The sequence below is a fragment of the Falco peregrinus genome, chromosome 5 (genome assembly GCF_023634155.1).
Source record: "Falco peregrinus isolate bFalPer1 chromosome 5, bFalPer1.pri, whole genome shotgun sequence".
NCBI classification, from domain to species: domain Eukaryota; kingdom Metazoa; phylum Chordata; class Aves; order Falconiformes; family Falconidae; genus Falco; species Falco peregrinus.
In genome coordinates, this window is record NC_073725.1 from 30,548,388 (window position 1) to 30,575,317 (window position 26,930).

Below are 26,930 nucleotides of genomic sequence, written 5' to 3' on the forward strand. Positions count from 1 at the left end.
GTGTCACAAAGTCCCTGGGAAGTCCACATGACACTCATTTTGGCACTTGGGCATGATATCAGGTGTGTGTGCCAAGGCAGGGGACAGAGTTTTTCCTCTCATTGCCCTAGCTCTTTTCTATACCCTCTGGCACCCGCAAGCAATCAGGACTGAAGCTGCACTGTTCTGCTCTCCTTCTCTCCTTCAGGCTCGTTTGACATCTGTACAGAATATACAAAACTGGTGGTTGTCTTTCTTGGTCCTTCAGTACTGTCCTGGTGACAGATTCCAGAGGCCACACCACCTGCTCGGCAAAGAAACCAGCTGGACTGCAGACAGCTGACACATGGCCAGGACAAAGCCCCAAGTGTGTCTCTACAGACATGATTTATAGGACAAAAGCACATCCAAATACACTTGGAAGAAATGGCACAGAACGTGGCTCTTAATAAATGGGCTGAGTTGCCAAGGGATGAATCTCTTCCTTGTAAATGGTGGGCTTTTAGGCACCGATCCAGAGTCCTTGGAAATCAATGGGAGTCCTTCCAGCAGAGCAGGAGATAGTTCCAGAGGGGAAGCTACTGACTACGACAAGGATGCAGAAGCACTGTGGGACCTGGGCCACCAAGGCTGAGATGAAGATGCCAGCGCTGATGGCTCCCAAGACAGAAGGCCCTGTTTCACTGGCTGGTCAGGCCAAATCATTGGCCTCAATGAGCAGTTTACAATTTCCCTGATGAATCACTACATAGAAAAGTACTCAGTGCTTTTCACTCCCTTCCCTGTACTCAATATTCTGGGTTTATTGCAAATTGTTCTTTGCCAGCCTTGCCAGCACTTGCAAAACCAGTGTATTTTTTGGGCTAGGTCATCTGAGCTGCTCAGTGGTGCTTCTGTCCCTGACATAGTGAATTTGTGAGCAAGTCTCCAGGCAAGCATGGGCCCAAATATCAATCATCATGCAGGTGACCTTTACATTCTTGACAGTAATTCAGTCACAACAGCAACACTGAACTGCAGGCTGTTGGCAAAGCGAAGCTGCTAAGCTGGTGGGGAGATATGACTGAAACAGACCCACTGACACACTTCTATCTTCAGAAAACACATTGCCGTATTCACCCAAGACGGGGAAAACCTACCCAAGCTATTCACACCCGCTCTGCCTTTGGTCCTGAAGTACTACCCTCACACCCCAGCCAGCTCCTGATCCCAGCCCCATTTGGCAGTGGCAGGTGTTCAGGCTGGTCCTGCTGCAATAAACTTCAGTGTTAATTTCACAAGCATTTCTCTGGATGTTTTTCCAGCAGAGGAAGATCCTTTGGCCATCATACATCTCTACTCCTATTCAGCTTCAATCTTTACAAATCTTCAATCGTATGGATTTCCTATATGAAGAATCTGATTGCCGGTATTTTTCTTCCTTAAATCCCCAATACAAACCCCGGATTTATGCTTCTAGCAATCCTGTCCATGGCCCTCAGTGAGAAAAATCATCCCCATGAAACACAGGAAAGATGTTTAATGTGATTGAAAGCTAGGGAGGCAAACCTCAACATACATCATAACACTACTGCTAGGGAGTATATCTTTTCAGAGCACAGTGTCACAGTGAGGAATGAAGAAACATACGAGGCTGCTGAAGTAACAGGCTACAAAAATAATGAATGACTTTACTAAAGCAAGACTAGGGTGTCAAATATGGATTCTTCTTTTCAAATCTATTTTGTCATCATTTCACTTTGGTTATTTAGCTTTACTTGTTTATTATTTTATTCTGAAAATGGTCAAAATATAAACCTTCATTATTAGCAAGCTCTGAGAGAAACACTTCAGAAAGAAAAAAATGCCTTATTTCCTTTGGAAAAGAAAAATGCAAAAGACAGTCTGTTTAAATGCACTTCAACGATAAGAAGCACTTTTACTGCTGCAGAAGATTGCTGTCAAAAGTAACTGTATCGATACTAGCACAATTACCTCTCCAGCGCTGTAGCTACGAAGTCGCTGAAGATGTTGCCGGTGAGTCAGATGATTAGGGAGACGACCATTCTGCAGCGGGATCCTGGGATCTATGAAAGTGGTAGCACGGCTATTGTGGTCAACGAAGAAAGACTGAAACACACAGGAACAATGTTTTTTTTGTAAGAAGACTGCCAACACTGTGATGGTATTGTGGGATCATGAAGTGAAAACCACTGGCAATCGTGTATCAGAAATACCCTGGTTAGGTGCAGTCCATAGAAGACACCTCCAAATCACAGGACTTTCTCAGTTGAAGCTAGAATAGCTCTTGGAAAACACTTGAAGCTACATAGGTCAAAATCACGTGCAATAGCCATGAAGTAAACAAGACATAAGAGAATAAAACTACTGGGGAACGCTGCTTTAGCCTGTTTGGTGGTTCCAGCAGTCACTCAGCAAAGCTTCATTGAAGGCAGAGACACTAACCCAAATTTTTCTGTAATGACAGACCTAAACTCTGGCTTCAACATTTTTGTTAGCCCAGTGCTGTCTTGGCTATGGTGTGATATTCCACAGAAAGCTAGAGGGTCACCACTGTGATTTTAAGCACTTGTTATTGAAGCCTTTTCTGCTTCTAAAAGAACTGTTTGCTGCTTGTGTTGTTTAAACCAAATTTTCACCAATTTTGAGTCAAGAAGGAAGGAACCTTTGGTAATCCTGTAGTCTGACGAGCTGTGTTAAACGAGTGATTGGTTTTGTTGGCACTCTTACCTTGCCCTGCTGGTCAGTTTTTATCTCCCAGCCACGAGGAAGCTCCAGTCGGGTATCAGCAAACATGTTGATAAAATTTACCAGGTCTCTGTTGTGCTGATAGCGCTCGAAATTACGAGCATCTCTACGGATCTTCAGAATCATATGCTTCAAGCAGGTACTGTTAGTGAAGACTCGATAGGCACTCTACGAGATGGAAAACAGAAGTGAGGAAAACCAGTTCTGATGTCAAAACAACATACTTGGTTATTTCATGGGACGTATGCCCAAAGAACTGAAACAAATCCTGTTAGAGTGAAGAATCACTTCCATCTCATTGTTTTGATTTGATGACTACTTTCCATGAACACCCAGAATTAAGAAATACAATCTGGAAAGGGAAACATCCCACATGTTATGCATAGTTAGCTTGTGCATAAACTGCTTTTCTAATGCACTCCAAAAAGACGGTCAGCTAAAACACCACACACTCAAGATGTATGTAGTTGTGCCTATTCCATTGCTTTCACCGGTCAACAGAAACCCCACCTGTGTGACTGGATGATACCAGAGAGATGGAAAGACTGCTGTGAACACGTATTTATGCTATAATTCAAAGCAAGATGTATATGATAAGATTCATGAACTTAAGAGGACTGCAGTGCAGATATCTACATCTAAGCATGCTACCTTATTTATGGTCACTTTATAGCCACAGGACAGAAAGAGACACTTTCAATTGGCTATTTTGAAAGGAGTCCTTTCCTAGAACTGAATTTTTGTTTCTGCAACGACTACAAAGCATGTCTGATGGAGATGTTTTCATGAGTCAGATGAATGCTACCCCTCAGGCAGCCAGTTGTATCTCACAATGTACATTAAATACACCTCTTAGAGGAACATGCCCTGATGCAGTTCTGAGTGAGTCAGTGCTGATCTCGTTGCAGAACAGGGACCACAGTGAACTGTATTTATTACCACAGTGTATTCAATGACAGAGCACCACAAAACACACTTGTGGTGACAACACCTTTTCTCATCCACAGGCTACTCTTGGGATCTTCTACTGCATGGAAAAAGCTACCCAAGACAGGGTAGGAAGCTTTACAAACATCTGCAACCCTTCTGAGCATTTCACTAGAGACAAAATGAGTGCATTGGTTCTGCTGGTCAGCCCAATGGATTTAATTACTCATTAGAGTAATAAAGGATCACAGGAGGACTTGCATCTCCAGTGAAGTGAGCCCCAGTGCACGCACCTGTAATCTATTCAGAGAATCTGACCCAACAGCTTTAAATTCTCTGTTGCTCTGTACTTTTAATGCATGTAACCACTATAATTCAATCAAACATTTACAAGTACTATCTTTATTATTTAAGGATTTATTGTGGTGGTAGCACTGAGAAGAGAGTACTACTGCAGCACAGGGTCCCTAATTATGGCAAGAGTTAGTAAATGTTAAGAAATCACAGAGGTATGACCTCTGCCCCGAAGATATGACCTCATTATAACCCAGGAAAGCTTCATGGTCACATTTTGCTAAGATCCCAGCCTAGCCCATGACAGAAGTTGTATTTTGATCTAATGTGTGATCAATGATTGTGTGAGTATCCCTTAGCTGCACTAGGAAAACAAAAAAAGTAATGTAGTTTTATCTCTCCAAGGAAATAAAACATCTGAAAAATTAGAGCCTTTCTCTTTTAATTCTAACTGCTGGATAATATTTTCCAATCCCAACTTCATTGGCATAATTAATAGCTTGAAATTTTAATAGGGGCTTGTGGTTAAAATATTACAACCTTGTTAAGGCAAAAGTTATGTGGGCCATTATTTCTGTACAAGTGGAATCTGTATGACCATTTGACAGATGTTTCAATAGATTATTCTGGCTCTCATATTAGAGACAACTTTATAGGCTCAAACTAAAGGCCTCTCTTGGCTTTTTTTGTTTCAGTGAGAAATAAAATTGGCATTCAGTCTCTTGTGAACAGTCTCTGTTCCTTACACTATGAAATCAGTTGCACATTTTGCAAACAACTACGCCAAATGAAAACGATACTGCTCCCAGCTATAAATCATTATCTATCACCCTGTCAATGGAAGAAATTACGTGCACCCCATAACCCAGTTCAGGTAATGTCAGATAAGTTAATATATCCCTTCCTCTGCAGGATTTCATGGGCAATAATTTCTGGCGGATGCTTGCAGATGGATATCTGGCTTCAATCCACAAAGCACCACAGCTAAAACTTGTTGTCTGTAGTTTAGCTAAAGACCTGTGCTGAGGCAACTCTTGAAGTGTTTTACTTTGTTTTCCCTTCAAAAAGAAAGGTCATCCCTACCCAGAAATGGATGACTTTCCAAATATTCAGAAGTCACATGCAGATGAACTACACTCAAGGTATGGAAAACCTGGACTGCATCTCCTTGTGAGATTTCCCTGTTTCCTCCTGGTTGACCTATTGTTACATTTTATCCACTCCAAATCAGGTTTGTAAAAAACATGCAGATTTATTGCATTAATGAGAGAAAAAAGTTATTTGCATTCTGAAAATTCATTTTAATTCTTATTTTTTCCAAAATAGCTACACTGACTCAAGGCAGTATTTCTTTCACTGTATTATGCCCACATGCTTCTTGGGAGCGTAAACTGCATGAGTTAACTTTTTCCCTTTTTCCTGAGACCTCTGGTATCCAAGTAAGATCTCTCAGGAACATTGCTCAAAAGGCAACAACCTCACACCCTGCAGCAACAGACAATGGAATCAACCAAGCTGAAACCAAGGCTTCCTGCTTATTCTGGAAGGATAACGTTCAAGAGCTTTTCTGTGCCAGGGAATTCCTTGTATGAGGCAGAATCCCAACAAGAGTCTCCTTGGAGGAGCCTGTCTGTACTGTCCCCAGCCTGGTCTGGTACTCAGAAAAGACCCCAAGTCACGCAATTCGAATTCACTGTGTTCTCCCCGATGACCTGAGGTGCAGCATTTGGATTCAGAAATCAGTTGTGTGAGAAAACAAATCATAATTACTCACATAGTTTGCATGCAGCACAGTGAAGAACTCAGGATTGGTGATGAACTTCACAGCTGGAGACTGCAGCAACAAGGTGATTTTTTGAGAATTCACAGGAGAAAGGGAACCTTCCCTCCTAATCTCTGGACAGGAAAAAAAAAAAAAGCAACAAAATCTTATTAACATAGTGGCAAGTGCAGTCTATTATTTAACCTTTAATGAACACCTGCAAAAGTGACAGTATAAAAAACTCACTGTCCTGCCCGATGCACTTACCTTCTTTGTATTTCCAAGACAAGCCTGCTGGCAAACTGGTAGATATCCTGCCCATGGTTAGTGATGCAGTGCTTACAGTAGCAGCACGGGAGCCAGATGCTTTTCTGTACTGTATGTTATAAAACTGTGTCTATGATATAAAACATATCTACTGCTGTCTCTAAATATCAATGTGAATGCAACTGTTTTTACCAGCTGATGGTTTGGTTCAATCCCGTCACCCAGATCCTAACTGGTGATTTTAGAGAGATCTGATTTCCCAGTCCAGCCTGAGGGGTTCATCAGCAGAAAGCATTTAGTAGCAAGATTGGGTTGAGGAAGCCCCCTGCTCAGCCACTCACACCCACGCTGGTGCTGCAAAGCATTGCCCTTTACTTGTAATTGCATTATTTTTGGAAGGCCACGGGTTTGGGGACTCGTAGGGTAAAGAAAACAAAAACAGACACAAAGGGATTATTTTTAATCTGTATCAATTCATGAAGCACAGGAGCAGAACTAAGCATTTGAGAATGTAACTCTGTGGAGGTGGGAGGTCCTTGACCTTCTACAGCCACCAGAAAAATACTTTGTATCATGGAATTATGGCTTGAGTGTGAAGTTCTGGCATTTTCAAATACAAGCCAACTTTTTAGTGGCAGTCCAAGGAAATTGGATGCAGACGTCATCAACAGAACCATACAGATTTAATCTTATCACTTTTTTTCTTCCTGCTAGACACATCATATTATTTTACCCACTTAAAACTGCAGACTGGATCCAGTGCTGGAATTAAATTGATTTATACTGCTTTAGAATCTGGATTCATGTGACTAAATTGTATTCCTTCTGACCTTTTTAATTGAAACGAAAAGGCAAATAGCACATGTATCATACTGCAGCTTTTTCTTATATTAGTCTGGTTTACATCACCCTTTATCTTTTAATTCTTGACATTTTATATAATATTCACGTTTTCTCCTAAAAGCAAAACAATTATCTATAGCAAAAAACATTTCCTAATCTGTTAAGATGACATATATAATATTCATTACCTCTTCGAAGTTAAAACAAAAACGTGGATGTTACATAATAGACTGACCTAAATACTTAATGGCAGCAATTCCTATTAAATTATTATTTTATTATGTAAGCTATGATAGTAAATGATTGTCCATATTACAAGTAATGACTACATTAGTTATAATTTAAATGCCAATAATACAATGTGTACCTCATTTCCATTCCTGCTGCTAACAGGACTGGGTTCTCCCTATAAGATCCAGTGTAGGTAAAATGCTCCCATAAATTGCAATACAAAGGATTGCAAAGAAACTTTGAATATCAAACATTAAACACTCTTGGTCAAAATTGATTTTTCAAACTAAAAACACCTAATGGATCAGGAAAACAAACAGACAAAATTGAGTGTTTTTCTAAACTTGTTAAAAAAACCTAAGTTAGTTCACTATTTCTCTGTGTAATTCTTCCTGTTCAACATGGAACATTAAGAAAATTCAAGCAGAGATTGTGTTGGTTCTTTCCCTTTGCCAATGCTATTTACAGAGGAATGGCGGATGGCAAGAAGTCAGGTTTATTTCCAGCAGACAATATAGAACACAAAGTTAGGTGGAGGCAGCAGTGGCCAAAAGGAAAAGAACTGGCTGTTCATTTTGGTGGTGCAAGTTCTCAGACAAAGCAGTTCATTGTTATAAGTTGCATAGCGGGCACTAGTCTGCTGGTGTTTCTTGCCTGGTATGAACACTTAGGCTATGGTTTCACAAATGTTTTAAGAAAATATCAGTAGGACTACTACCAAAAAGAGTAGAAGAGTTCCCTTCCATCCCATCCCACCCTGGGTACCCATTCTTCTCCTTTGCAGTGAGACTCATTCTTGTCTGATCATCTAATGAGTCAGATGAAAAAACCAATCTGGCTGTAAACTTATTTTTCAGTCAGGTTAGTTCTCTGCTCTGGTAAGGGGTCCTGTCACGTAAGTTAGTGATGAGTAAAAAGACAGCTTGCCTCCTGCAGTGGCAGCCCACGCTTAGATCAGCTCACAGGTATCACAAAATTGCAGCTTTATAAACACAGGTAAACTTGATGCCAGGGCCACTGCAGGTGCCACCACATGGGCAAATGGCAGCACAGAAGCTGTGCCCGGACAGAACAAACTGCAGTGCCCCAAGATAAAAACCATATGGCAGCAAAACAAGACAGTTTCATTCTTGCAGCTAATAAGGAGAGTAAAAAACAGATGTCTTTTCCATTTTAATTTCAAATAGCCCTTTACTATAGTAAAAATGCTTTGTCTGTCTTAGTAGTTGTTAAAAAAGAACGGAGGCCCTTTGTATCTAGCTTTGTACCTATAGCTTCAGGTCTAAAACCCACAGCCTCAAGTCTAAACCTCTTCTCTTTTAATTAGTTTTTGCAACCCGGTATAATAAAGTTCTGGTCTCCTGTGGAAATGCAGCTTTCCCCAGAACTGAATGCCATCGCTGAATGGCCCCAACCATGCACTCAGTAGCTTTTGTCCCCATACCTGAGCTTGGCTGGGAAGGCTCTGCCTCGGAGTCACTTCCTCCTCCAGTGGGAACTCTCTCCACCCTGTTGTTTACTACAACATCATCTTCAGTCCGCTCGGTTGCAATAGTTCGCTGGATATTTTGGTAGCTACGTACATTCAGAGAAAGGAACAACAAGTTTTAGTTAACAGAAGAGCTTTCTGGTGGTTTCTACCTTAACAATCAGCATTGGTTTCGGATGATTCCAATACTTCCACCTTCAACATATGACAGAGCAGAAGCATGCCTGATTCTTCTTCAATTGATGCAGCTACTCGTGCTTGGGTCAGCCATTACCCTGGAAACAGGGCATCTTGCACTAACAAATGGCTACAGAGGCTGCAAAGCAAAGAATACTCAAAGGTCAAATTTAGACAGGTATTTAGGCTACAAGCTGCTCCTAGGCTTCCCTTTAAAATACCTGGATGTCTGGAACCTAAAACTACTGGTGGATCATGGTTCCCCCTCTCATTTAGTCTTATGGTAGTATACCCAGTGAAGTAAGGGTCACTCCCGTGGTGCACTAAGTACCCTTCAGTCTTTCTTATTCAATACTGGATGCACAAGCTCAACACTAAAAAGGTAAAGGCTATTAAGAGTGTTCACAGAATGGTTATCACAATACTGCACAGCCACCAGTTGGGAACGCTTCCATTTTGGCAGGTAATATGGAATGTAAACTAGTAGGTGGCATAACCTGAAAGAGCTACAATCCGATTGATAAGACAGCCCCAGAAAAGCAGAATAGGATGTAACACATGAGCTGAGTGAATGGCATGAGGATGCGAGCGTTGTGTTCATTTTTGGAAATCAGTGGGATCGGGCATTTAGCTTGGGTGATGACTAGTTGCAGAATAAGGAAAAGGAAACAATATAGAGATAAGCAAACAACAGCAAGAAGCATGACAGTAGAAAATTCTGACTAAAAACCTGCGAACACCTTAAAAAAAATATAATGTGATTTTCGTACTAATCACAGAACTAATTGCCACATTAATTGATGTCAATGGCACTGATCATGGTCTTAGGGAAGAGATCAATCCTATATACCTTACCAGATCAGGAACAAAGTATATACCTGGCTGTGGGACTAACGTGGAGTGTTTTGAATTTGCACTACACAAAAATTTGAGTTAACTTGTTCACTCACATGGACAGAGGAATAAGATGAGAGATCAGATTTCTTTGGCTCTGCTGGCTAGCTATGAATATAAGTCTTATATATTAAATAAGGAAATATATTTTATGTACAGAGAGAGAAAGAAAAGAAAAAGAAAATGTAAGGAGAAACAGAAAGAAAGAAGCAGAAGGAGAAAGAAAAGAAAGAAAATAAGCTCTCTTAATTATTTCAATTAGCTTTTACTCCACCCCAATATTTTTAATCTTTATTTCTGGGTTGCATTTCTGTATGTATATAAAACAGAACAGCTTTACTGCCTGCATTTATTCTGATCCAGCATTGTTGGTCTCTCATTTTGTTAACTTACGCCCTTTTTCTTTCCTTTGCTCAACTTCTGACTTAGAATTTTACTTACTTTCTCTCTCTTTATTTATTAATCCATACTTTATTCCAAATTAGAAGTTAGTTAGGACCTAGTTCCTCAAAGCAGTTAAAATCTGGCTTTTACATCTCTCAAGCAGCTCACTACAACCCAATCTTGGGCAGAAGGGCTGGAGATAATTAAGAAATATAATTAAAGTTTTAATAGATTGATGCTAAATTTTCACAGCATGTATGTGTCCCCCAGCACTCAAAGTCATTGGAAGCTACATTTAGTGTGCATTTTGACTGTTTAAGTAAACATCTATCTTTACATGGAAATTCTGATAACAGGTTTCACAACAGCGTGAATTTACTGCAGTTTTAAACCCTCCATTTTAGACCTACATTTTACATTTTTATTTACTTAACTACGTGCAATCGAATGAACTTTCCATTCCAGTACTGAAGGAGTTCACAACACCCACATGCAACAGACAGGGGAGGGGGAAAAAAAAAGTTCATACAATCAAGGGATATAAGCACACATATAAAAAACATTTGTAGCTTCAATTTAATTAGATGGTAGAAAATCCCTGTTGGCAAACCGTAAAGAGTAACACTAGCTGTATGCCAACAAAAGGCTACACTTTTCTTTTGGGTTGCAATACTATAAAATCATCTTGTATAAATACCAGAAAATGCCAAAGTGCTTAAAGAAAACATTGAAAGTGCAAAAGTTATGGGAATGCCCCTGGAAATTTCAGTCTCCTGGCAAAGTAATTTGTCTAAACCAATGGCAGTTTAGAAATGCCACATTGTGGCTGTCCTAACTGTTATGGTTATAATTGATGTTACGTATTACCTTTTAAATTAGTGCAAATACAAGTCTAGATACACATATGCTGGAAAGGATCTTTCCAACAGAGTTTGAACAAGGGCTGTTACCTTTTTGCTAACAAGCAAGCAAGTCAAGCAGTGCTGTAGAAAACAAGCAAAAGCCTTTAAAATAAGAAGTATGGATGTCCCTTTGGAGTTTGCCCAACACTTAGATTCCAGTTTTGCATTCCCTGTATCCTCAAGTGGCTAGTACAGCTAATGGGAAGTTTGGAGCACAGGAGGAAAGCAGGACTAGGCTCAATCACAGCTATGGTTTTTTTTTTCAGGCTGAGTTTCCAAAGCTTTGTGGTTTTGGCTGGGCTGGAAATATCAGGCTTCCTTGTAATATTTTAGTCTTTCCATTGCCTTCCACAAATGAAACCAGGAAGGCAAAACGTGAGTAGATTGGTTTAAAAAGAAGTGTCGCCAAGTTTTTTCAAACTGCTAAGTGATTCTGAGTCCAAATCTTGTTTGAGGTTAGAGCAAAAGTTCAGGCTGCTGCTAACTCTATCAATAAGGTCTATGTTTGCTGTGGCCTCACCTAAAATGATTCTCAGGTGCATCTGTTGAAGGATATATGAAGTTTGAAATACAACAAAACAGTATTTCTAAAATGAGTGCTTAAAACAAAGCCTGATCCTTCACAGTGCTGATAATAACCACTTATAAAAAGTAGTTTTCCTCACAGTCCTGAAATCTGGAGACACAAAGTATTTGAAATTAGTTTTAGGACAACACTAATTTTAAAAATTATAACAGCCAGGTTGAAAATATATAACTAACTTGCCACTGGACAAACACTCAGAGATTCAGTATGAATCTCTTTTACCAGAATCTTAGGAAACGTTCCCAAACTTGGGAACAACAGGAGACATCCGTATTCAGCTTCTCAAATCAACAGAGCTCTCTGGCAGAGAGTAGAGAATCATTAGCTTTTTTCCCTGGTCCCAAGAAGCCATGACAGTTCATGCTCAGTAAGTTGCAAAGTACTGAGTCTTCAAGGGGACTCGGGTAAGGAGATGCTACTGCTGAAACCCCTCTACACTGCTCACTTTGTATCTGGGTATGTCAATACTAAAACCAGAGAGATTCAGAGAATGTCAGTCCCATGAACTGTCAATTCTCAACCCAAACCAGTGACAGTCAAGCCATAATCAAGAAAGCCAGGCAGCCTACATGAAAACATGGAATAATAAAGTTTGAAGCAAGGAGGTGACAAAGACAGTGCCTGCCCTTCAGTTGCTGCGGCCACAGCTGGTTTAATGATTAACCTGCATTAACATAGAACGGTAAATTCCTCTCTCACAAGCACCGATTTTCACCTTCCTGAGGGTGCTGCACTTACATGAGTTCAATGTCAAAAAAAACCAACAAAAAACCCCCCAAACACACTACCACCACCACCAAAAGCCCCAAACAAACAAAAAAAAAAGAGCTGATGTATGTCCACAACAGAGCTTTCTGCTTTCTGTGGCAGTAACTTGCTTAAGTGGCAGCCAAACAGTATGAGCTTTGACGTGGTCAAAATCTCTCTTAAAGGCAAAAGCTAAATGGTAGAGACATAATGTAAATCCCTTTAGAGAATCTACACTAAATATAACCTTTCTTTAGGTTTTGTTGTTGGGGTTTTTTTAGTGTTAATGTGGTAGCTTGACACATTCTCAGGAAAGCTATAATGAAGATAAATGCTGAGCAGGTTCTTCCACTTTTGCAAGACATTAACACCTATTACAAAATGCTACCCAAAATAATGATTTTTTTTTGAAAAATAAAAGAGAAATTCTTTAAGAGCATTGTGATGGTGTCAACTTCACTTGCAAAATAGTCACTTTAAGAAGGCTGGTTTGCTCTCCACAGGTTACATTAACTTTCCAGTTGTTCTTCAGGGCCCAGTTCTCCTTAGACAGAGTAACTCCCAAACTATTCTGCACTCTGAGTACTTTGAAACTCTGCATCCTTCTCTCAGCTGGAGATCTTTCTCTTAGCACAGAAAAAAAGACCAAAAAAATTCTGTGGCATTTTACATGCTATAATTAGAATATAATTTCACTTTTGCTTGTCTTTTTCTAGAAGCAATATAATTACAGTAAGCAGGGAATTGCAAAAAAAACCGAACTTTGTGAAGTAAAAAAGGAAGATTTTTTGACCAACTGTCTATTTTTTCACTTTCCTCTTAAATTCAGCCTGAAAAGCAAGCAAGAGAAGGAAATGATAAACAAATCTAGGTGTGGACTAGTCAAACAAAGGGAAAATATGTGCCACATTAAGAGATATCTCAGCCAGCTCAGAATGAACTGACAGATTTGCAGGGCTCAATGCAACATTACGCAGCTCTGTCTACGTCTAGAAATGTGTACAGTCCTCTAGCAGCTCTAGCAGCGCTCTGCCCTGGAAAAGGAGACAGACCTCTCAACAGGCCTCATCAGTGTGAGCAAGAACGCCACGCTGAGATGGCAACACTGTTCTGGGAACAGCCAGCTCAGAACCCTTTGCAGCGTAGCACCAGATGCTGACCCATCAATACCGCTTTTACAGTTAAATAGCAAAAGTGACTCCATCTTTTGGAAGAACACTCCCTTCTCTTCTGGGAGACATTGCAAAAAAGTTTTCCAAAAGCCTCTTCTTGCTGTTTGAAATGTTTTGCAACATCTTTCACTCAACGGCACTTCTCATGAGGGCAAGTTTGGGTACTGGACACCCACAGCAGGCACACGAGCAGGCTGAAAGAGAACCGTGGTGGGGACAGGAACATGTACATTGGACTTGGAGGAAACAAGGAGTAAAGATAAATCCTTAGGAAGCCAATGCAATGCACCGGGGAAGGAAGCAAGCTACAGGGCAGTGTGGAAAAAGGGGAGCACAGATCTCAAGGGAATAAAGGTGCCAACACTCACCGCCGGTTCAGCTGCTCCATTTGCTGGATGGATCCAGACCTGTGGATCCCATCTGGCGTTGCTGCGGCTGTGGGGCGTTGCCACGTGGTGGTTCGGTTGACGTGATCAACGTAGAATACCCTCCCGTGGCTGTCTATCCGAGCTTCCCAATCTAGGGTTGGGAAAAAAAAAAAAAAAAAAAAAGGGTGATGCTGTCAGTGTGATGCCTTCCAGAAAGCCTAAATGTGGGAGATGTATATACACACACACACATGTATACACAGACAGGGTATATACACATGAGAGATACTATATATATGTCTACATGCGTGCAACATATATTATGTGTATATATTTGAAGTATACATTCAAATGTGTATATATACTATGTGCTTGTCTATATGCAGATATATGCATATACATAAACATTTCACACACAGCACATAGGTAGCCTATGGAATTCACTACCATAGACCATGAAAAATGAGTGACTTAGTGGCTACAGTTTTTAAAGGGCTGGATAATTTTACAGTTAGTAATCCTAGTTGGCTGCATTAATTGCAGGTTGGGGTAGCCACTTAGAAGCGACCCTTAGTAGAAAAGGATTACATCTGAGCTGATATGCCAAATGACATGTTTTCTTTTTTGTTATGTTTCAGAAAAAACATGTTTCATTTCTCTCTTTTTTATAAAGTGGCTTCGAAGGATACCATACAGCAATTAAAGGCTCCCCTGAAAACTGATCACAGCCTGATTGGACATATCCTTAGAAATCTCTCTAAACAGATAAGTATCATAAATCTATTGCTCTAATGAATGCCAGCTAGGCTAAAGTTTGCAGCGTAATACTAAGCCTTCCATCATTATTGTTTCCTGCTAATGTTTATGTTGTCCCATGACCGAAAGCTAAAAGTAATTTGGTATATAATGGCTTGTGGAAAATGGTAATGTTGGTAAAAAAAAGTGTTTGGAACAGGAGAAATTCAGAAGTGAGTTAGCTAGCAAAGCCACATATCAAATTGGTTGGAATGTATGGAGTAGTGATATAAATTACGCTTGCTAGCTTCATATTTCTAGGTGATCTGTCAGCTGATGACGTATCTATGTATATATATGCACATACTTCCTACACGTGTTTGTATACAAACCTCACTCACATTCACACACAAATGTACATATGGTGATTACCTTTGGGGGCAAACACTTCCTTGTATTCTCTTATTCTTACTGTGATACCCTCCTCCCTGATGAGTCCGCTCCATCTATGGCTTTCTATGATCAAATTCCGGATCAGCTGGATTTCATACTTTATTTATCTCCTACTCTCTAAGAGTAGGACTGAAGTTGTACCTCTTCTTGCTATACCTGGAAACCTATGCTTTATGAACAGTTCCCACCCCCTGAATGCTGACCCTGGCTAAACTCAGTTCCCATACCTGGGTTGGTCCAGCCAAGTGTAGGCTCTCTGAAGTCTATGGCTGGCTGTCCCTGACACATTAATTCCACAAACCTCAAAAGACAGGCACTGGAAGTCCTTGGAGGAATTTTCTCTAAGACTCCAAAACAACAAGAGACATGTGCACACACGTTATTTACTTCAAAACTGACTCTAAGTACCTCAGTCCTTATAGACACAAAGCCTACAGTGTCTCTCACAGCGAACATCAACTATGCAATTTTAAAGAGCACTCTCTCTTCCTCCCACCAGGTAAAGTTTCCCAAGGATGTTGTAGCTGTTTCAAGAACAAGATCACAGCTTTGGGGAAACAACGTCTAAAACATAAGACAGTGAAAAATAGCACATCAAGTACAACAGATGCACATTGAAGGAAATGAGACTGACACATACGGCAGGCTGAAGGCCAGAGTCTTGCTGAGCACGCTGCCACTGGTGGCAGGCGCACCACCGTGGGTGGGGAATGGTCCTTCTGGAGCTATGCATTATCTGCAATATCCTCAAGGAAATAATCTTGGCCAGATTAAAGGTGACAGGATGTACCTTAACATCATGAAGATCTTAGTTTTCCTTGCTGTTGTCTGGCAAGGGACAAACCCTAGTCCTCACCTCATGCTATCGTGGTATACACGTAACAAGTTGAGAACAGTAAGGGTCGATGGATAATTAGAAGCTTGTAGGAAATGCTGTAAATCCACACCCTAAGACAGCCTACAGAAGACACCAACTGGTCATATTGGTCTGATCATCAAGCCTGCTGATGGACACTTAGCGAGAATACTACTACCCGATTACACAGTCAAACAAGGGCTTCTCACAATCCAGCCCTGTGCTCTAGAGGCTATGTTGCAGTGTCTCTAATTAAATGCAACTTCTGAAGCATAATACTTAGAAATCTAGGAGCAACGAAACTTGTCCAGAGCTTGGGAGGTCACAGTGAAAACATCAAGTCAGGATCACATAGACTGAATTGCAACTTCAGGAAGGCTATGTCTATTGGAGGTATGAGACAGTCAGCAGCAGTATGTACAGACATGAACTAGACCTGTCTGGGAGCGCTACTTTATTAATTGCTTTACGGGTATATACACCTGAAACCATGGGCTGACACTTGCATCGGCATGCTAAAGTATTAGGAACTGTGTGTCACATGGCTTTTGAGAAACCTGCAGCAGCACTGCTCCTCACAACAGCATTCCTAATCAGCTAAATAACTTCTTTTGGTCTCCTGGGAAGGCTGTCAGAGGGTGGCAGGTGCCGATACTTTTGTTGTACACAGGTGGCAGGTGCACTTCCCGCCTTCCCACAAGACAACCTGTAAGTCACACACGTCACTGAAGCTGCAGATGATACCAGATTTGTGGACAGATGGATGGGTACCTGCACAGAGAGACGAACAGGCTGACAGGTGAACTAACAGACAGAACTCTGCTTCTGAGCTGTGCTCAAGTCCCTTCACACTACTTCAGGGGCACAGGTGATCTAGGAAGCAGCCACACCTCCTCCGGGTCTTTTGTCAGTTTTTCTGTGACTAGAACAGAGACTAACCTCCACCTAACTAACCTTCACAGTAAGAGCATGCTGGAGCTCTTGGGTGGGGTGGGACAGTACTGGTTCTGTTCTGCAGTAATCCCTCTTCATCAGCTGAGTCATATTTCGCAGCAGCCTCTGAAACTGCTCTGGTTTATACCAGAAGATGCAACTTTTTCTGGCAGGACCATAAACTTGGCAGGGCAAAGCAAATACGCTGCCTTTCCCTTTCCGAGCTCAGTCACACCTTCAGCAAAGAGCAGCTCTGAACTGGGCACATGTATTTTTCTTGCCTTCAGTTCTGTAGGGTTTCCAGCAGTGCTGGCAAACATATGCATAATAAGAGGTGACTATTAATGCTGTCACGAGGCTGTACAAACTCTGCAAATCTTCTGTCAACCTTGTATAGGCCTTAACATTCAGACTGGTCATTATGGCATTCCTACATCAATAATGCATCTGTTCTACCTTACTGAAATAACACTGTCTGAAATTAAATTTCCTCCCTGAGACCAACTGTTGTGGGGTTACCACAAAACAAAGTTATTCAGAAAACTGTGCAAAACAGAAGAAGACTGTCCATGATTCTCCATGACCGAAGTCAAACCGGTCAATACTGAATTTGCAGCACTGGCAAACTATCTTCAGCTGTACTTATGGACAGAAGCTAATGTTCCATATGAGAAGTAAGCCAGGTTTGCTCATATAACTCAAGTTTAAAATATAAAGTTTCTTTCTTTCACATGATTGGAGATCTATTTATCTAGGATGAAGAGGCATTAAAGACACTGAGACAGTCACAGCGAATGCTAGAAGAAGAAACATTTATAGATTAAGGCTATAGTTTTAATTTTGAAGTGTCCTTAAAATTTCATGAAGAATTTTTGGAAACAGGCTTTCTAGGTGGTATTATCCAATTCAACATTTTTGCCCTCCAAATTAACTTAGTACAGTCTGTTCCTATTAAGGCCAATATATTTAAGCCCACAATGTCAGCCTTTATTGTTAAAATTACGTTATATGCAAATGCTAAAATAAAATCCTACAGAGGGATTGTACTGTATTATCACACATGCATTTCATGGCCTTAAACCCTGTTGTGAAAGCAATTGTGAAAACCAATGGTAGAAATACTTGCCTTTTAAGGATAATTCTAAGGAAGAGGAAAAATGTATTCAGTTGGTGATGGAAGAACATGGAACAGATTCACAGTATGTTTTGTTTACCTGAGGTGGCATCCGTGTCCTATCATTAGGTCACCTAATGAGGAATATGCCCTGTTTGCGGAGTGTTGAGGTAAGAGTGGAAGGAAGAGCAGTATTTGCCTGTTACAGAGGTAACTGTTCCCATTTCATCATTCACTAGCAAGCCACAGTGGGACTCTACTAAGACTTCATTGGGCTAAAGGCATTTGAATCATTCATGCTACTGTGCAGCTGACGCCAGCATTGCGGCTATTTTTGGCTTAGGGAATACCGACAGCGTGGTTGGTAAATGATGAATTATTTGTCTAGGACACCACAGGCCAAGTAAGTGTGTCCCCTTATTGTGCTTGGAAGAAAATAGAGTGCTCTGTTTATATGCCTGGCTGTTCTGCTGAGGCGCTGTGCATTTTAGGTTGTTAAATCCTGTGCTGAAGTTGAAAGGTGACCAGCAGCACGTTGCAGGGCATAGAGTGCGCTCTGCTGGGCTCTTAACGCCAATGCAAAAAGTGGGGTAATCCAGGAATACACAAGGGAAAGGCTACAAAGACAAGTGAAAACATCTCCAGCAGTTGGTTCGGTGGTAACAATCCCATATTATCAGCCTGCTAACTGATCACGCTACTCAAGACCGTCTCACTTCTATCCAATGCACCTGCAGACACCATTAAAGTCCAAAATGAACATAAAATTCACTGATTATCAAATCCAAAGACAGGACAACGAGACCACTCTACATGAGCTGCCTTTTCCCAGCTTCTGCTGGTTTTGCTGAGATTTGGATCTGTCTGTCCCAGGAGCATCCTGACTGTGGAAGGGTTTCTGCTGGACCTGCAAGCAGAGCTGACAGACCACAGGAACAACCACCTCAAACCATCTTTGAAGCTGGTTATAGAAATGTTATAGAAAAATCAGAGTACTTTGCTGATACACCACCCAGAAAGCTTTATAGGAAGGCTTCTGGAACATCTGACAGACACCCACTCATCTGAGTCTAAACACACTGACTGGAAACAGGGAAATATTACTATTTTCATTTCATGGTAGCTAAGGAAGAAGACTGACCAAGGCAGATCGAGTTTATGGAGCTTGTCCAAAATAACACGACAACACTTGAAGTCCGGATCAAATAAGGGAAACAAAAGGGCATATTGCTTGGATCCTGGAGAATGTATATACAGAGCAGATGGGGTTATTTAGAAAGACATACTGACCTCTACACTGTTTGAGTTAACAGGAAAAGCTGAAAAACGCAATAAATTAAAAAACTAAAGCTTACTTGGTGGAAGAGGCTCATCGATAGTTGGGTAGTGATGATGGTCAGGCCTCAGAGAAGGAAGTTGGCTGACTGGCTGAGAATTATGGAGTAAAGGACAATCACCTACGGACAAGATATTCAAGACATTGACAGTCATTCACGGTTTTTACAATGTGGTTCAAAAAATGTGCTACTGTAAAACAAGTGATTATTTTTTAAATAGGTTAGCCTGGTGTACGAGCAGCTCTGGTTATTCCTACTTTCAAGCACTATTTTAATAACAACACATATGCCAAAGAATTATTAAAATAATGCAGTCAAGGCTCTGATCTCACGTTTGAGTCAATGCTAAACTATTATGGGCCAGATTCTGGACTCATAGACACACAAGTGTAAGCGAGAGAAGAATCAGGCTTGATCTCTGAGAAATACTGTGCACGTACAACCAAACTCAAGCTTCTGCAGAAACTGGCAGGAAAATGCAAAATCCTGGTTCCAACTTTTAATTCATCCCAGCAGTGAAATACGAGGCTAAAAGCTGCCTTGGATCTTTCTATGCTTTTCCAAAAGATCAATGGCTGTGTAAGTGGACTGGAAGGGCAGGATTTTGCAGTCCCCACAAAGCAGAAGGTCATCCCCTTCTATAGGTATTTTTCAAAATTCAAAGAATCTATCTTGAGTGGAAGGAGGAAGAATGAGAGAAGGACCAGAAACAGGGAGGAGACAGGTGGTAGAAGTGGTAGAAGAGGAGACAAAAGACAGTGAGACATAGTCAGGATCCGAGATAAAGAAGGAAGACCTGAGATACAGAAGAGGGAAAGAAGAAGATAGAGGGACACACAGTAGACAGTGCAGAAGAAGTTTTTAAACTCTAACATTGTACATATGTCTATATAGCCAAATATGAAATAAGTTAAATCTAAGCAAATGTCCAAAGTCATGTTCTGTTGAAAGGAATGAATAACTACAGATCCAGTCAATGCTTACAGAATCCTTTAAGAAACTAAGAAGTTATAGTAGGGATGAGAAAGCATTCCTTATCTTAGACTTAACTGTGAGAACAAGGAACCTGCACATTAAAACTTCGCAGGTTCTAGAATTAAGATCCCTTCTTGGTCTGTCCTCAAAATCTTAGAAACCAGGGCTATTTATCCTACTAACAGACACGTTTTCATATTGTGTGGTAACAGTTTTTCACTATAACCTTCAGCTCCTGGTGGGCCTGTTAATCCAGATACAATCTGAATTGCATAAATATAACATTTACATGCATCAGAAAGATGCAGCTTAAGGAAAAAATATATTTAGCATTTCCAGCATCACCAGAACCATTCAGCTAAGCCAAACTCATTGTGTGCTGGCTGGTTTAGCTGTCTTTAATGTCAGAATCTTAATAGCCTACAATAACCTTTTGTAAAAAGTCCAAACATATAGCTATCAGATGTAAAAAAAAATTACCAAAAAATATTTTTTTCTTTAAACAACTGACAGCTCGAAGGCAGAAGCCAATTTTGTATAAAACTGTAAAAAAACCTCACACCATCCAGAAGCGAGAAAAATTGCTTAGACAAAAATACTCCCTCTTCTAGGTGCTCTGATGATACCGTATGGCCTGTTAAATGTCTTCATTAAACACTTGTGTATAGGCGTATCTCCCAGTTGCCTCTGCTGCGTGTTTTGAACAGACAGCAGAGTTATGTAAGTTATTACTCAGTGCTAAAAGTCCATCTCTCATAGCCTTGAAAACTATGCTGTTACTACAGGTGTTGTAGCACCAACTACCACATCATCCATCTGCGTTTCTTTACTTACCTCACCATAATTGACTCTCCCCTAGTCAAGATAGTTACGCCAAGCCAGCGGAAGCATGGTAGTATCAGTCACCTGGAGCGGATGGAGGTGACCACATCTACTGTATTTGTAAGAGCTGCCAAATCACGATGCAACGTGCACATTTCCTGAAGCACCCCCGGTGATATCAAGAGCGCTAAGAGCCAGGCTGCCCTTCAGACATACTCTCTCTCTCAGTTAATCAAAGCAAAGCCACCATTAGCACTGCAGTGCCCTTTATACAGGCTCAAGGGGCACAATCTTGGAGCTGTACTGAATCCATATGCAGAAGACACCCTCTCCCCCCACATCCCCTCTCAAAAATACACACAGTCTGAAATAACCATCATGTCTGTAAGCATGGTCATGCACACACACACACGCGCTCATGCCCCCTTAGGTATACTTGCACATAAATGCTGTCCACACACAAAGACCCTTGTCTGGAAGGAAGGAAATTGGGTTCTATACCTCTGTGTACTTCTGAGAATTTAATTCTTTGGGCTGGATTCTGCTCTGCAGAGCGAATAATTGCCTAGGCTCAACTGTTGACAAAATCTTTACACAGTCCAGTGTGTAAAGCCACCCTTACACCTTTCTTTCTGCTGGGGTAGGGTCTGTGGCAGTGGAAAGTGGGGGTAAATAAATTGGCAATAGAGAAGGAAAGGGTAGAAGGATGCTTCAGTTGGGGTTTCCCAGTGACTCCTAAGTACGCTATCCTTCTGCTGCCATTTTAATTTAGTGTCACTTATAGTTGGGGACAGATGACTTAGGATTTGGAGATGCAAAGACTACCTCTTGACCTTGCTGCATACTCCTTAGCTGCTGCTGAGGCCTTTACTTCTTCAGCTGGAGAAAAATGACACACTAGCTGAAGAAAAGATGAGTGATCAAACCCACTCTTCATGCAACTCCATAAGACATAAAATGAGTTACCAAAGGGAGGAATTTAACGTAATGGTTTGGATGGATTGGGAAAAAACAGTACCTAAATTATAAAGGTTAAAAAATACTTTCTTTAGTATGCTTTATCTCTAAAGAAGGATAAGGAGATGAGAATTTTGTTCAATATAATTCCATTTTCAAAGTACCTAAGCAAAAAAATAATCTCCATTGAGTTGCCCTATGGTCTGTGAAATCTGAGGTGGAGTTGTTTGATACCTGGGGAACTGGAACAAACAGGGCTAGAGAACTGGGTTTGTAAGAGACAAATATTTGCATTTCTCCACGCTTATGACTGTGCACGGCTACTAATCATATACAGAAACTGGTCCAGCTCTTTAGCTGGTGTAAATCAGCATATCTGCCCTTTGACAAGCACAAGCTGTTCCTCTCACTGACTATCAGAGACATGGCAGCACATCAGATATGTGAAATGGAACAATCCCAGGAAATAAGGAATGAGTTGGTGGATGTGATAATGCTGATCTGCCACATAACTACAGTAGCTAATCTTGATTTTATAATGATGCACGTGTATCTACAGGAATCCATATATACAGATCCCGATCTGATTTATTCGGTTTTGCTGGGATTTTTCAGAACAGGCTCAATTATCCAACCCTCCCTGATATCTGGCCCAGCTCACAGCCCCCAAATTTGTACGAAATAAACCGTGAGCTATCTGAAACCCCGATTATCTGATGCCTTCTGCGACATCCAGATAATCAGGGTTGCTCAGCGCATCGATTCTCAGGATCTAACCTTCTCTTCTGCTGCTTGGACCTGCTATTGGGGTGTCTAGACTCTCTGTGGCTCTTTGTGGGTTCCCACCATGAGCTACTAGTTCATCTGGCCACTGGGAGGAGCCATCCACTTGCTCCCTGTCCAGCTCAGGGCTCTGTACTGAATCTGGCACTGACTCAAAAGCACTGTTCTCATCATCATCATCATCCTGTGAGGAAAAGACCGTGCTCTCAGAAATCTTTGCACTGTCGACGGAGGAAAAGCGGGTATGGCTGGAGAAGCGATTGTTACTGTCATAACAGGAGGTGCTGTAGCAAGAAGTGCTGTAGCAGGAGGTACTGTAGCAGGAAGTGCTGTAGCAGGAGGGGCTGTAGCAAGAGGTGTCGCACGCCTCACATTCATTGTCACCGTTGGGCCTGGAGCTCGACTCGCTCTCGCTTCCTGTCCTGGGGTGTTCCCCATCCAACAGCCCATCATTTAAGTCAGAGAGTTGCTCATCCAAGGTCCCAGGAGGCACCGTGCTCTGGCTGAAGTTCTCTTCAGCCTCATTTTCCAGAGCAGGCTCTGCTGCCACTGTCTTGCTCTCACTGACCACCTCCTTCTCCAGTGCCTCCTTGACTGTAGACTCCTCATCATTCTCCCCACCATTGCCACCATCTTGCTCGTCTTCCCCATCACTGCTCATCTGGGCTGAGGGCAGGCTGTGGAGCAGGTTGTGGATCCGTATGTAGTGTGTGCGAGGGGTCTCTGGCTCACCACAAGCTGAAGCTATGACTGTTTCAAGTTCAGACACAGGCAGGGAGCACGGCCTGTTTTTCCTCTTTGCTGTGGTCCTCAGTTGCAGCCTGTTGTCTTCCTCCTCCTGGGCTGAAGCCCCTTCTTCTTCCTGACTCTTCTCTAGGTCCTTGCCAGCATGCACATCTGCACTCACCTCATCAATATCTAACGTTTCTATGCTGGTCAAGACACCACCTTCTCCCTGAGTACCAGAATTGACTTTGTTATTTTCCCTAACTTCAGTCTCAGGAGGAGACATGCAAGCCAGCAGAGCCAGCTGCTCCGTGAGGTCCGTAGCACTCAAAGTCGGCAGCACTTCTCCTGGGATGGATTCCAAGGGCTCAGGAACTGGCACCGCATCAACCTCCCCATCTCCTGCTAGCTCTTCATTTAAGCTGTTCTGGTTGACTTCCCCAGGTGGTTTGACAGCCCCTGGGCTATCAACACTGTTCACACTGTATCCATTTAGCTGTTCTGGAGCTGTACTTTCTGAGGTCACTGTGTTGATGCATGGAGGCTCACCGAGGCTTTCCTCTGTGGGGTTGTTCACAGGGCTTTCCTGGAGGTCAGCTGGCTCAGGATCTGCACTAATGGAGACCTCTTCATCATCTGTATGAGACAGGAAAAGAAATTACTTACTCCTTCAACAAGAAGTGTTGACTGAACCAGAGGTTTGGCTGTGAGGGCATAGGCATCCACAGCAATCTGAGAAACTTAAAAGCATAAATGACAGTGTGAAATGTCTGGGCACCTGAGCAACTATCAAAAAAATGCCAATTTTTTTTTTTTTTTTTTGGCTAGGCAGTGTTTGTACAGTGGGTTTAACAGGGCTTACCCATAGTGGTAACCTGTATGCAGCACCCTGCGTCCCTGCAACATAACCTCAAGGTAACACCTTCTTGGAACTCCTCTTTGACCCAAACTGGCATTGAAAGGAATATCGTGGGAATGACAAGGAAGTCTTCCCTGAGGTTTTAATGACATTTTTCTTGTCATGCTGAAGCTGACAGGACTCCACAACAGATAACTTAAAAAACTGTTTTTCACACCCCTGAAAGGCATACACTTTCCCCAAAACATTCTTTGATGTGATCCTCATCTGTACCGCCACATCCCAGATGCCAGATAACCTAGGCTCTTTCATGCCATCCAAATAGTAAAAAGACAGAAGTCAGGGTTTTCCAGCAAGGGGAAGTTCACAGTTTCCAAATACTAATGCAGCTGCTGCTGGCTTGACAAAGTGTACCTAAGAGGACGCTACCACACAGAGGCAAAGAGTCCCTGAGTAACACTGCTGAGACACTGACATGAAAACCAAGGTTCAAACTTACAGCATCATGACAGTGACTTTCTAATAACTACAAGAGAATGTCAATCTAAACCAAACCAAAAGGGAGGGAAGGAGGGGAACACTGAGTATTTTTTGGTTTATTTTTCCATTAAAAATAATCAAAATGAGAAAGTTTCCAATCATCTCTGCTATTACATTCTCCATTTTTACTTATGAAGTGCTCCAATGCAGATGACTACAAATAACAGCCCATCTAGCACCTCCCCAGGACAGGCGATAAGAGAAGCAAACGAGACTTTAGTTTTCCACCTCTTCTCTCCCCATGATGTAGCAGAGTACCTGAAGCAGCCAAGAACAGGGGGATATAACACTCCAGTAGCTCTAAGCTAAGGGGAAACAGGGAAGAAGTTGTGACTCACGATGCATCCTGTGACAGGGGACTTTATGCACTTTCCTTTGCTCATGACTGTACCTAAAGTCCCAGAGCAGCCAGGAATGAATTCAGATTTCTGAGGAGAAAACACGCAAAACAAAACAAAAACAAACAAAAAAAAAGAAAAAAAAAGAAAAAAGAGATATGGGTTAAGACTGAGAATTACCTGGATGGATGGATGAAGTTATCTCAAATCGGAACTGCAGCTGGCCACTGACATGGTCTGTAGGAAGTCTGCGACCCAGAGTGTAGCTTACAACCCTGTCCCTGAAAGAAAACAAGTATCGTCACAATAGACTATAACCTACCCAACGTCTACTGTGCATAGATCAAGCTGCTGTGTCCTACAGAAATACAAAATAGTTTTCAAAGTCTATTCAACCCAGCCATGAGGGCATGTTGACTTGCATACGAGAGAACGAATGACAGAGGAGAGGACAATGTCTTCAATTACAATGGAATAGCTGAGTCAGTGAATAAGACAGGCTTCTGGGATACACAAGCACATATGTATATATAGAGAGAGAGAACGGTGGGAATGGAACTTCTGCAGTATGGGTATGAAAATATTGACATGGGAAGCGAACAACTCCCACTTCATCTATTGTAACAAGACTTCACTTCCTGTTGATCTGACCATATCTATCCTTCTGCAGAACCTCACGTGTCTGAATTTCCTTCCCTTCGCCATCTGCATAAAATTCAGCTTTCCTGTCCTGTACAGGCCAGTCCCCGCTTACCACCTTCTCTTTTGAAACTGGCTGAATGACTGCTCTTCATCTCTTTCCACCCCTCTTACCTCTATGAAGCTGAAATATCAGGAGAACACCTTCCTGACAAGGTTGATCAATGTCTCCATTCTGTCCTTGTGCAGGTCCCTCCCTTTGCCACACTTCATCCACCCCTCAGAACAGAATGAAACTACAGAAGAGATTAACTTCCCAGCTGCCCAAAATGAGGCTGAATCAATGTTTGCAAAGCATTTTTTGAGCGTAAAGGCTTCACTGAATAGTAATATTTATACACCTTTTGAAGAAACATAGTTTACTTCCAGTTGGGCCCAATGTATTTGCTAGGATAGTTTCACATGCATCAGAAACTCATATAAATGAGACTATCTCAGGATTTGCGTATGATCTTTCTAAATTTGTGTGTATACTTCTCATTGAGCTTGCCTGAGATTTAAAAGCCACTATGGTATCAAACTAAGCCAGATCTAGGTTCAGGTTGGAAGCACTGCTCTTGGCAAAGCATATCCTTAGATAGCAGTGTTTACAATAAGGAAGTAAAATAGGAAGATATGATCAGAAGATGATGAGAAATCTTCTTATACAGGGGGAAGCCAATGATATCAGTTATAGGGTTCTACCTTCCCCAAGCTGTTCTCTTCCATCTGGTTTCTAAAAAGCTACTCTATCTTCACAACTTTGAGAAACAGGGAGGCAGCTTAGTCCCTTCTGGTAGATTCAGCTGTCAATATCACAGCCAGTTTCTGAAACAGCTGTTAGAAAACACTTCCAACAAGTTCAGCTTCCTGCTGTTCTGCTGAACTGAGATCCAATTTTCAGAAATGCCTGCTTGGAAACTGCATTGTGTATGTCCTCCTCAGGACACGACTCTTTCTCTCCCTGGTCCTCAAGGTCTGAACCTTAGAACTTCAGAGCCAACTGTTTGGCTTTGTCTGAATACTATCCATCGCCCTCACATTGGTTTGTGTT

At 41.6% G+C, this 26,930-nt stretch overlaps 1 protein-coding gene across 2 annotated transcripts in view; it reads right to left on the bottom strand.

The window, feature by feature from the left end:
• Positions 1–26,930, bottom strand: part of HECW1 (HECT, C2 and WW domain containing E3 ubiquitin protein ligase 1) — a 258,037-nt gene that overhangs the window by 49,988 nt on the left and 181,119 nt on the right. For both annotated transcript variants that reach the window (XM_055806060.1, XM_055806061.1), the window contains 8 exons: positions 25,379–25,479; positions 22,730–24,097; positions 19,217–19,318; positions 13,771–13,921; positions 8,496–8,626; positions 5,723–5,844; positions 2,710–2,895; positions 1,954–2,088 (listed from right to left, as the gene is read on the bottom strand). In XM_055806060.1, the coding sequence (XP_055662035.1) occupies positions 1,954–2,088; positions 2,710–2,895; positions 5,723–5,844; positions 8,496–8,626; positions 13,771–13,921; positions 19,217–19,318; positions 22,730–24,097; positions 25,379–25,479 (2,296 nt within the window). The remainder of the gene's footprint in view (positions 1–1,953; positions 2,089–2,709; positions 2,896–5,722; positions 5,845–8,495; positions 8,627–13,770; positions 13,922–19,216; positions 19,319–22,729; positions 24,098–25,378; positions 25,480–26,930) is intronic.